This window comes from Panthera onca, chromosome D4, assembly GCF_046562875.1.
Source record: "Panthera onca isolate mPanOnc1 chromosome D4, mPanOnc1 haplotype 2, whole genome shotgun sequence".
NCBI lineage: Eukaryota > Metazoa > Chordata > Mammalia > Carnivora > Felidae > Panthera > Panthera onca.
In genome coordinates this window covers 72975995-72988764 of record NC_138351.1, presented here as the reverse complement: position 1 = coordinate 72988764, position 12770 = coordinate 72975995, and the positions used below count along the sequence as shown (strand labels likewise).

Below are 12770 nucleotides of genomic sequence, written 5' to 3'. Positions count from 1 at the left end.
ATGTCAGCGCAGAACCCAATGTCTTGAACTCATGAACTGTGAGATCATGACCTGAGCCAAAGTCGGAGGCTTAACTGACTGAACCATCCAGGCGCCCCTCATGATAGTGCTTTAAAATCTATCTAGGAAGGTCTAAGTTTTTATTATAATTTGGATTGGAAATTTCTACCCCAAGTCTATTTTCTAATTGGGTAAATAGAGTCTTGAGTGTTTATTTTGGCTTCCTACTCCTCACTTTAACTGTAACAGAGTTCTAGGCCAGGGTTGGGAGGGGGGGCATTCATATTTTATTCTTTGTCTTTCTTCCTTTCTCCCTCTATAAATCTCATCCACTTGATAGCAGTGTTGAGAAGATCATATAAGATGAGGCCTGTGCAGAAAACAGCTAGTACATTTAGTTAGTGCCCAGTGCATCTCAGCTGTGTTACCCACAAGGCACAATGGCGGCCGGTGCCTTCATACTGTGAATGTAGCTATCAGTTAGATACTAGAACACTGGTGTCAGCCAACATAGTCCCCTCCCAGTGGAAAGTCTATTTGGGAAACCTGGTTGCTGGAGAGAACAAAAGAAGGACAGAATGTTCTGTGATTGGGAAGGATCTAGAAGTCTGATATGCTGGTTTTCCCCAGCATATCTGGAACCTGTCCACCAAGTTAACTGTAAGGCCCACTGTATCCACCCTGTCAGCACTGGGGAATTGCTTTTTTTTTTTTTTTAAACTTTACTGTGGTAAAATATATAACATAAAATGTACCATTGTAACCGTTTTCTGGCACAGAATTAAGTACATTCATGATGTTGTAAATCATCACCACTATCTATTTCTACAATCTTTTCATCATCCCAGACAGAAATTCTGTTGATCATTACACAATTAACTCCCCCTTGCCTACCCACCCCTCAGTCCTTAGCAACTTCCAATCTACTTCTGCTTCTATGAATTTGTCTGTTCTAGATATTGCATGTAGGAGGGATCATACAATGTCTTTCTAAGTCTGGCTTATTTCATTTAGTGTCATGTTTTCAAGATTCATTCGTGTTATAGCATATGTCAGAAAATGCTCATCAGTCCTTACATTTGAACTTTCCTTTTGATGGCCCCCATTAGGACCACTTTGGTCATGCTTCCATTTGTTCTGATCACACCCTTTTCCTCTTTTTGACTTGTTTTCAGAGCCTCCTCTTCCAGAAGTAGACTTTGTCACAGTGCATGGAAGGCCTCTACCACGTCTGAGACTGAGGAAAGCCAAGGAGAAAAATGGACCGATCAGGTGAGCAGTGCCCCCTTCTCCATGGTTGTCCAGGGATCCTCATAGAGAGTTTTGGAAACTTTGGTTTAATTGAGGAGCTCTCTCTTTAGGTGCTGTGCTCAAATTATTGGGGCAGTATAGGCAGGGCCTCATATTCATTTATTGTTTTAAACTTTTTTTTTTTTTTTAAGTTTGTTTTATTTTGAGAGAGAGAGTGAGTGCATGGGAGGGGCAGAGAGCGAGAGAGAGGGAAAGAGAGAATCTCAAGCAGGCTCTGTATTGTCAGTATGGAGCCAGATGTGGGGCTTGAACTCACAAACTGATCATGTCCTGAGCTTAAACCAAGAGTCGGTCATGCAGGTGCCCCGGGGCCTTTTATTTTTGATTCCTTGGGCACAGACTGGGTCTTTAACTCCAACCAGGGCCCTTCCAAATGAATAGAGAGACTTCTAAGGAGCCAGAAACAAGCACTTGGGCAGCTTAGCTCAATAATTAAATCCATTCCTTTGGTCAGTGGACAAGCATTGGTTGAGTGTAACGTATCAGGTGTGATCCTTTGCACTCATATCTTAACATACATCTCTTCGTGATGATGGATCAAGAGCATCATTTCATTTACCAAAGACAGAGTATGTTTTTCTTTATTTAAGGATGATCTTTGGGTATGGGTAGTGGCTTCTGAAAGGGTCATTTGGATAACTCTCTTAATTCAACCACATATTGAGTTAAGGGCAAGGCACTGGGTAGTTAATGACTGCTTCTGGGATTCCAGATTTTATTAGGATGGAATTAATCCACCTCAGTTGGAGAACTACATTGTCTTCCATTAGGCATTTTATTTAGAGGGTCATGGTTGGATTAAGAAAGTAGAATTATTCCCCCCCTTTTTTTTTAGAAAGGAAGATAGAGGTTTCCCTGGAGAGATAAGCAACTCTCTCACGGGAATAAGGCAAGGACATGGCAATAACCTTGCCATCCTTGACCTAACCTTCATTGTCTTATGTCAGTCTTGACCTGTTAGTCTAATGACCCTTCAGTACAATCAAGGTGAAAATAAATGTGAGATATTATAAAGTTAAAAGAAAGTCTGGACCTATTATTTGTGTGTCCATTTATCTTTATTTTTTTTATTTAAAAAAATTTTTTTAATGTTTATTTATTTTTGAGACAGAGAGAGACAGAGCGTGAGTGGGGGAGGAGCAGAGAGAGAGGGAGACACAGAATCCAAAACAGGCTCCAGGCTCTGAGTGGTCAGCACAGAGCCTGATGCGGGGCTTGAACTCACGGATCGTGAGATCATGACCTGAGCCGAAGTCGGACGCTTAACCGACTGAGCCACCCAGGTGCCCCCATTTATCTTTATTTTTAAAAAATGTTTATTAATTTATTTTGAGAGAGAGAGTGAGCGTGACTGGGAGAGGGGCAGAGAGAGAGGGAGACAGAGAATCCCAAGCAGGCTCTGCACGGCCAGCGCAGAGCCTGATGTAGGGCTCAAACCCACAAACTGTGAGATCATGACCTGAACCAAGATCAAGAGTTGGTTGCTTAACTGACTGAGCCACCAAGGTGTCCCAATCTGTGTGTCCATATATAATGAAACTTAGGCTTTTCCTGTCTTTCCATTAGTTTAAGTGCAGCAAATTCTTAAAGGTCTTTCCTGGGATGGCTATTGCCCACATTGTTCTGTTTCTGACAAGTTACTGGAAGGCACTGCAATTCTGTTGCTATAAGGAGAACAGAAGTTATGATATCACTGTCTGAGAGAACTTGCAAGAGTAAATGTGATATGTAGGCCAAATAGTTACGTAAGGCAAAAAGAAAAGCCAAATGACAGTCTATCTTTGTGGCTAATGTGCTCTCCAGTGCCTCCAAAACAGGAAGTGGAGATCTGTGAGTCATTCAAGGGGGGGGGGGGTGGCGGTGAGAAATAGGGGAGAAGTCTTTCCAGAACAGTCATGTTCCAAACAGCCACAACTGCTTCCCTAACGTCATCAGGGTTAATTACCAGAAGGCAAGTGGGGTGATTTCCTCTCCCTGAGTACCTGGTTTGAGCTGGGGCAGCAGCTTTGCCAGTGTGTGAGACAGGCCTGAGTCTGCTTTGTGCATCATTGGGGGTAGGGCAGTGGCTTGGGGCACTTGGTGGAGCTGGGCTCTGGGACCATGGCTGCCTCCTTAGCTTGGTGATCTTGGACAGATGATACAGCCTGTTCCCGGGTTCTCTTAATGCTAGTGCCTCCCACACTTACCAACTTCTAGAAATCACCTAGGGGTGCTTTATCAGCAGTGCAAATTCTTGCACTTGACTCTTGGAGATTTCGATTCAGTAGGTCTGGGACAGGGGCTGGAAATTTGTATAATTATCAAGCAATTCAGCTGATTATGATCATGCTAACTGGGGAAGACTGCTTTATGTCCTATGACTGGTGCCTCTAATGGGCAATGTCCAGAACCAAAGGTATGCCTTGAACTTGCACTTGAACACCACTATCTACATGGAAAGACAAGGTGGATTTGAAGAGGAGCTTGTGGACAGCATGGAGCTGCTGCACTATTTACTTTCTTACCTGCAGCCACAATTCGTAGGAATGTCTTCAGGTCTCCAGGAAACTGTGTTGTTACAAGTGTTCCCTTGTAGGGAGTGGATTCTTAGTAAATGTTTACAGTGGTGGTGATGACAGCTCACTGCCCTGCAGGCTTTACTTTGTACCTTTTGGAGAAAGCCCTTTGCTGGAAAGTGAGCCCAGACTTTGTGGAAATCAGGATTCTGGGACCCCTAGGGTTTTTGGGTGGAGATTTTCCAAGTCCAACACCTACTATGGTGGGGGGCTCCCTTTTCTTAACGTAGTGACCCATGGACTTTTAGGAAGGAAGAGGTAGGGCGTTTAGGAATGTGGAGCAGGTAGTGTATATTTATTGGTAAAATAGATCATGTGGCCTAATGGTTTGGAAATGACCCAAATCATATTCGGTACTGATGCATATTTTTCCTCTTTACTGAAATTTCAACTCAAGAAATGTTAGTGGGGAGTCAGTCACAGCCAAAGAACTGTGTAAGGATTTGCAAGGATATAAGTGTCAATCATTTAAATCCCTGCTCTTAACCCTGACCGGGAAAGCAGGTGTTCAGACACGTGCTATACTAGAGGCAGGAGATAAGGACTGAAGAGATGGGAACAAAAAAGAAGTCGTGATTCATTCTCAGTGCGTTTTTATGCTGACACCTCCTTTCACCGACAGGTTTTGAATTTGGTGGGATAAACCATAATAAACACACACAAAAGGAGAGTAGATTGCTGGTGTGCCTCTTTGTCCACACCTAGGGAACAGTTCCATAATGCACATATGACATTGTCCCTTTCAGGCTATTTCAGGATATTGTCAGGCTAGACTAACTCATGGTGACTTTGCACTCCTTCCTTCTCATTTATTTCACATGAACTTTGGTATCAGTCTGTGAACCGGAGGGAATGCAGATCACATGAGTTCCGTTTTAGGTTGCCATGTGATTAGAGCTGTTTTGCAGACTTAGCCCATTAACTCTTGTAGGCGGCCAGCCTCCATGTGACTGCTGAACCCTTGGCCCAGCTGGGCTTTATTTGCCCACGTGGAGAGCATTGATTAGATCGGCTTTATGGCATGCACGCTCAGGGCGGCCATACTTGTAACAACTTCTCCCAGCTCTAGAGGATGTACTTGGCGTCCATCCTCAGCGAGAACTTGAGATCCCTCACCCCATGTCATGTGGCGTTAGCAGTACAGGTTCAAACTGAAGTGCCCTACCTGTTGGAGCCATCAGACTGTCGATCCGCTGTGGGCAAGGACTTTTTCTTGTGCAGTTTTGTATATGCCTCTAGTGCCTAGAGAAGTGTTTCTCTCATAGCAGGTGCTCAATAAATATGAATAAATAAATGAATGAAGCAAGGGTCTGATAGACATTTTCTTTTTATTTCCAGTTCCTACCAGGTGTTGGTGCTTCCCCTGGCCCTCCAAAGCACTTTTTTTTGTGATTCTGAAGGGGCTACCTCATTCTTTAGCAACACCTCTGATGCCAGTGGATATGTGGCTGCGGAACTACTGGCCGAAGATGTTCCAGATGATGCCATGGAGATATCTATTGGGGACAGGCTGTACTATGGGAAATACTATAATGCACCTTTGAGAAAAGGGAATGATTACTGGATTATATTACGAATCACAAGTGAATGGAATGAGGTATATACTTCTTTAAAAACTCTTGTGACTTCTCTGTTTTCTTTTTCATGTGAAAGTTAAATGTTTGGACATTTGTTTTCCTGGTATTTGAGATGGACACTGCATGTAATAACCATAAAAATGTGTTGACTACTTGGCCTTTATAAATGACGGGCAGGTGAAACCTTTAAGGAGGTTGATGTTCTGAACTTCCTGCAGGACCTGGCTGGATTTATGCTTGGACTGACCTAGTTTTGGTTCTTCCTCTTAAGCTGCAGGAATGCCCTCATCCTACTGCACTGCTGAAGCCTTAGTTAGAAAGGAACATCTAGATTTCCCTGTCACTTCCTTGTACTCCTGCCAAGCTGCCGCCTCCCCTCACTCTGTCTTGGAAGCAGGAAGGAGAGGCAGATTAACGTCAGCACTGCCCTATTTTCTCCTTCCATTGCTTCCTCGGCCATACCCACCTCTCCTCATCCTTAGAAAGACTATGTTATTCCAGTGGTGGTTCTTTCATGAGACCTAGAACTATGTAGTCATTGTATAATGAATAAATCTAGTGAGTTGGATAGGCAGAAAGCAGGCTCTGGATCAGTGGGCGGGGGTAGAAGTTCTCCTGGAAGAGCCATTGTGATGGGTTGTCCCAGGAGAACTCGAAGAGTGGGATAAATTCACATAGATTGGTGATGGAAATTAGAAAAACATTGTATTAATATTATTAGAAACATCTCCTTTTTAAAAAGGTTTTTAATGTTTAATTTTGAGAGAGAAAGTGTGAGTGGAGGAAGGGTGCAGAGAGAGAGACAGAAAGAGAGAGAGAATCCATAGCAGGCTCCTTGCTGTCAGTGCAAAGCCCAATGTGGGGCTCAAACCCACTAACAGTGAGATTATGCCCTGAGCTGAAGCTGTCTGTTCAACCAACTGAGCTACCCAGGCACCTCAATAGAAACATCTCTTGACTAATGAATCTGAGCTACCTGGACTATAAGGTTCATCACATACTTACGACCAAGACACACTCTATTTTTTTAATTAGAAAAAAATATTTTAAGGTTTAGTTTTGAGAGAGAGAGACAAAGTGTGAGCAGGGGAGGGGCAGAGAGAGAGGGAGACACAGAATCTGAAGAAGGCTCCAGGCTGTGAGCTGTCAACACAGAGTCTGATGTGGGGCTCGAACTCACAAACTGTGAGATCATGACCTGAGCTGAAGTCGGATGCTTAACTGACTGCGCCCCAATTTTTTTTTTTAATTTGAGAGAGTGCACATGCATGAGCATGAGTGGGGAAGAGGGCAGAGGGAGAGAGAATCTCAAGCAGGCTCCATGCCCAGTGGGAACCAGATCTCACCACCGTGGGATCATGACCTGAGCTGAAGTCGGACTCTCAACCGACTGAACCACCCAGGCACCCCATCCTCCCTTTTTAACATTCTACTGTATGTATGCACCACATTTTAGCCATTCATCTGTGGATAGATGCTTGGGTTGCTTCCATCTTTGAGCTATTTTGAATAAGGCTGCTATGAACATGCTGTACAAATATCTCCTTTGAGTCCTTGCTCTCCATTTTTTCGGCATTGACCCAGAGTTGGAATCGTTGGGTCATATGGTAATTATCTTTGTATTTTTTTGAAGAACTGCCACACAGCAATGGCACCATATTACATTCTCACCGACAGTACACAATTATTCCATTTTCTCTACATCCTCCCCAAGAACTGCTGTTTTCTGTTTTGATAATGGCCCTCCTAATGGATGTGGGGTGGTGTCTCATTGTAGTTTGGGCTTCTGTTTTTCTAACGATTAGCGATGTTGAGCGTCTTTTCAAAATGCTTTTGACAACTTTTATATCTTCTTTGGGGAAATGGTTATTCAAGTCATTTGCCCATTTTTTTTAATGTTTACTTTTTGAGAGGGCACACATGCACACACGTGTATGAGCAGGAGAGGGGCAGAGAGAGAGGGGGACAAAGGATCAAAAGTGGGCTCTGTGCTGACAGCAGAGAGCCCAACTCAGGGTTCGAACCCACAAACTGAACCATGAGATCATGACCTGAGCCAAACTTGGATGCTCAACCAACTGCGTCACCCATATGCCTCCCTTTACCCATTTTTGAAAAAGGTTATTAATTTCTTTGTTGTTGGGTTTTAGGAGTTCTCTATATATTCTGGATATTAATCCTTTATGAGATTTGCAATGTGCAAATATTTTCTACCATTCCATTGATGGCCTTTTTACTCTGTCGTAAGTGCCCTTTGATGCAGAAAAGTTCTTAATGTTACAAGCTTCTTTTTTTTATTCCAGTATAATTAATATACAGTGTTACATTTCAAGCGTACAATATAGTGATTCAACAATTCAGTGCATTATTCAGTGCTCATCATGATAAGTGAACTCAGTATTTCATTTATGTATTTCATTTATTCACCCATTTATTTCACCCACCCACCAACCCTTGGGCATCAACCAGTTTGTTCTCTGTATTTAGAAGTTTTTTTTCCTCTTTGTCTCTTCTCTGCCTCATTTCACTTAGCATTATACTCTCTAGATCCCTCTATATTGTTGCAAATGGCAAGTTGTCATTCTTTTTTATGGCTGAGCACCACACACACACACACACCCACACACACACATCTTTATCCATTCATCTATTGATGGACACTTGAATTGCTTCCATATCTTGCTTATTGTATATAGTGCTGCAATAAACATAGGGGTGCATGTATTTTTTTCAATTCAGTTTTCATATGCTTTGGGTAAATACCCAATAGTGGCATTACTGGATCATACGGTAGTTCTATTTTTAATTTTTTGAGGGCCCTCCGTACAGTTTTCCACAGTGGCCACGCCAGTTTGCATCCTGCTAACAGTGCATGAGTGTGCTTTTTTCTCCACATCCTCAAAAGATCTTAATTTTGATGAAGTCAAGTTTGTCTATTTTTTCTTTTGTTGCCCATGCCTTTGGTGTTACATCCAAGAAATCATTGCTAAATCCAATTGTTAAAAAGATCTGTATATCTTCTTTGGCACCATTTGTCAAAAAGATTTCCTTTACCCATTGAATGTTCTTGGCCACCCTTGTTGAAAATTATTTGATATGTATGCAAGAGCTTCTTTTTGGGCTGTCTATTCTGTATTGATCTATGTGTCTGTCTTTATGCCAGCACCACACAGTTTTGATTACTATACCTTTGGAGTAAAATTTGAAACCAGGAAGTGTTTTCCAGTTCTCCCAGTTCTCTGTGTATCTGTCCCAGTAACTAGCACCACCATGCACCCAGTTGCTAAGATAGAAATTCATGAATAATTCTTGCCTCCTGCCTCCTTATCTTCTTGTCTAGTACATCATCAAATCCTGTCTATTCTATCACCGTAATGCTGTGTAAAATCATCCTTTTCTCTCCTTCCTCATTAACACTGTTTAGCCTTTGACATCTCTTGCCTGAACATCAAATTTTCTAACTCATCTTCCTGTCTCTTATTCTGTCTCCTTGATCCATGTAACTGCCAGAATGAGTTTTGTAAAGTGTAAATCTGGTCATGACACTCTGTTTTAATGAGCTCCCTTCTTCACCTGGCCCCACCAATTTCTCTCCTTTAATATACTCCATTCCTAAGTACGTGCCTTACTGGTTATTAAGGTTAGATCCCTTTCACTGGTTATTATTGGATATTATTTTCCACTAGTTGCACTTAGCATCAAGGCAAAATTAGTCACATTCAAAAGCTTATGGCCATTTTGAGCTTTCCCCAGAATTTGTCAGTGTAAATATATTTTTTCAATTTTTAAGAAAACCAGATTGCCCAAGGTTGTCACTTGAAAGAGAATTTCCTTTTGAACTTAGAGGGATCCTTCTCTAACCCCTGCTATTTAGTTTCCTCTGGGGAATGTTTTGCAGAGTAATCCCAGCCATTCCTAACAGACAAATATGCACATAATAACTGGGGGAGAAGAGAAGGTATTTCATTCCAATGAGTTTGTGGGTCTCCTCTACCATGGATGAGCTTTCATATGTTATTACTATTGTTGTTGTTGTTATTTTGTTCTCTTTCTGGCCCTTGGCTACTGTTTGGGTAACTGAGGCAGCCGGGTAAGTATTCTCTAGAGAGGTGAAGTATTATTATATGCCAAGGCTTCTCATAGCCTAGCCTATCACATGCATCACTATCTTGCTGAACTGGATGTGACCTCGGAATCTTTCTCAACAGAGTTCACAGGCAGTCAATGCCAGTTGCTGAGAGCTGGCCAGGGGAATGAAACTCATTGCCATTTCTGTCCTTTACCCATAGTGTGTGCTTTGTGAGATCTTTTGAGAAGCTATAGAATTGATCCCCAGGGTCACTTCTGTCCCTGCTACCTATGCCAGTCCCTCGAATACTTAGTAGTCACATGGCTAAAGTATACTATGTTAGAGCTAGAAGAGGCCTTAAAGATATTTTCATCCAAATTAAGAGAAATAGAACATTAAATTTTCTGGGCTAAAATGTATTATTTAAACTGATGTCATGTGCTGCCTAGTTAAACGTGTTGCTGTGTTTTCCTTTATAGGTGAGAAGATGCTCCTGTGCAGTTTGGGCTCACGTGAAAGGTAAAACCATTTTCTGCTTAAGCATCCTGTCCTTATTTCTCCCCTCCAGCCTGCAGCATCGAGTTATGTTAATGAGATTTCTTTTTAAATTGTTAAAGGTGACAGAAACCCATCTCATACTAGTTTAAGCAAAAAGCCATAGCTGAAAAGGATGGGGGTGGGGAGGTTATGGACCTAAACCCACAGGGGCACCAGGACTCCAGAAACTGACACTTGGGACTTGAAACCAGGAGTGGCACACTCTGCCTCTGTCTCTGCTGTTTCTTTTCTTTCTTTCTTCTTTTTTTTTTTTTTTTTTTTTTTTTAACATTTATTCATTTTTGAGAGACAGAGCACAAGCAAGGGAGGGGCAGAGAGAGAAGGAGACATAGAATCTAAAGTAAGCTTCAGGCTCTGAGCTGTCAGCACAGAGTTCCACGCGGGGCTCAAACTCATGAACTGTGAGATCATGACCTGAGCCAAAGTTGGACGCTTAACTGACTGAGCCACCCAGGCACCCCTCTGCTTTCTGTTTCTAAGGATGGGTTGGCTTCATTTTCTTCTACAATAAGCCATGCGATGGAGAGGGATGGGCACCAGCTGCCCAGTTTAGCAACTCCAGTGGGAACAGAAAGTTTTTCAATTCAGGGGAAGAACCCTTTCTCCTAGATTAGGTGCCTGTCCGTGGGATGACTGGTACCACCTCCTAGAGTACTATGTACTATGAACAGCCTACCTTGGATTTTGGGTTTATTCATGTGGCTGGTTGGGGGCAGATCAGTGTGATTGACATGGACAGCGACACTCGGATTGCACTGAGAGGTGGACGCGATCCCCATCAGGAAAAGAGGCACGCGGAAACATGTTGACAGACCAATACAAAGAGCAAAACAGTCCACTGCTTTGAGCCATTTAGCTGCTTCGCATGCGCACACACTTATATGTATACTTTTAAGAAAAACCCCCTCCACGATAGAAGAATTATCCTCTGTACAACCACAAGTAGAACTCTATTGGACGACAACTGTGTGTGGGTCTGTTACTGCATCCAGCTCCAAGACCAGGATTCCTGAGGATGGTCCATCCCTCTTGATCAAATCCAGGGGGACCTCTCACGATCTGTTAGCAATCTATGACTAAATGCCCAATGTAAGCATCCTCAAACCGCAGTTTATAATGTGAAAGGGGAAACTGAATAAGCGCAATAAGCACTTTCATTTAGAAAGGAGGAAAAGATAAAAGGCTGTGCAGTGGTCAGGGCGCCCATAACAGCGACCACATCCTGCTGGATGGGAAAAACTGGCATCCCCTGCCCTGGCAGCAGAGTGAGCCGCCTGGTCGGTTAGATGGGCTGCCTCAGTCTTTTCCTGGGTCTGCCCGATGGGAGAGTGAGTACCCTTGTCCCTTTCCTCCAGAGCTGTACAGACACAAGAGATGTAGCAGCTGGGTGCTGTGTAGCTTAAACCTTCTTCCTCCCACGGGCAGTTGTCCAGGTGGGAGAACTGCCTCAGGGCTTGAGCAATCACAGCTCCTTGGTTGCCAGACTTGGGATTTCCCTGGCAGTACATTTCTTTAAACCAACAGGCAGCCAGCCAGTGGATTTGATTCCTAGGAATTCCATTAGTTTGTTGCTTAATACCAGAAATCCTGTCAAGTTTATGACCTTTGTATCTGGACCTTTTTCTTTGCGGTTTATGAGTCCTAGCAACACCCTGAGGAATTTTGCTCTTAGCTTGGAGTATCAGTTTAACCCCTTGCATCCTGTCTGTTACCTCAGAGCAGCATAAAACAATAGGCTGGGGTGGTAAGGAAGTGCCTGCAGAACTCTGCTTCCAGGAGGACTCCAGCTCGGGGCACTTCACAATGGGGGATTTGTTACCTTGTCAGTAGAGGGTGCTTAGCAGGAAATGATGGGAAGGGACCTGGAGAATTAGACTTCCTTCATTTGTCTGCTTGTCTTCTAATCTTATTTCCCATCTTTTTAATCTCTACTGACACCAACTTCAAAAAGAGCAGAGGACATGGCTTTTCTACTGGGCAAGGCGCATTACCAGACCATTGGATTGTGGTTGCCAGGCAGCGAGGGTCTTTGTGCCCCACCCCCCTCTACTCTCTTGAGATATAATTTACATATAACATTGAATTTGAGGTGGTGACTTGATCTATATTGCAAAATGATTACCACAATGAGGTTAGTTAACACCTCCATCAGCTCACATGATTACCATGAATATTTGTGTTATGTGTGAACATTTAAGATCTACTCTCTCGGCAGCTTTCAAGTATTTAATACAGTATTGTTAATTATAGTTGCCATGTTGTACATTAGATCCCTAGTACTTATTCATTTTATAACTGGAAGTTTGTACTCTGGCCAACATCACCCCATTTCTCCCCACCCCTCTGACCCTGGCAACTACCATTCTACTCTCTATTTCTATGAGTTCTCCCTTTTTAGATTTCACATATAAATATGATCGTATAATATTTGTCTTTCTATGTCTGACTTATCTCACTTAGCATAATTAGTGAGGGTCTTTCTTAACAAAGATGTGTGTTGTTACACTTCTGTGTGTAGATGGGCTAAGCTCCCTGTCTTGGAATTAATTATTTTTTTATTTTATTTTTTAAATTTACATCCAAATTAGCGTATAGTGCAACAATGATTTCAAGAGTAGATTCCTTAATGCCCCTTACCCATTTAGCCCATGCCCCCTCCCACAACCCCTCCAGCAACCCTCAGTTTGTTCCCCATATTTA

The 12770-nt window shown here is 42.8% G+C and overlaps 1 protein-coding gene across 15 annotated transcripts in view; it reads left to right on the top strand.

Moving 5' to 3' along the window:
- SUSD1 (sushi domain containing 1) overlaps positions 1–12770 on the top strand; it is a 299394-nt gene that overhangs the window by 122662 nt on the left and 163962 nt on the right. For all 15 annotated transcript variants that reach the window (XR_013551693.2, XR_013551696.2, XR_013551695.2 and 12 more), the window contains 3 exons: positions 1176–1272; positions 5205–5463; positions 9992–10031. Coding sequence is in view for 12 of the 15 variants with exons in the window: in XM_078436588.2 (XP_078292714.2) it covers positions 1176–1272; positions 5205–5463; positions 9992–10031 (396 nt within the window). In the remaining 3 variants the exon portion in view is untranslated. The remainder of the gene's footprint in view (positions 1–1175; positions 1273–5204; positions 5464–9991; positions 10032–12770) is intronic.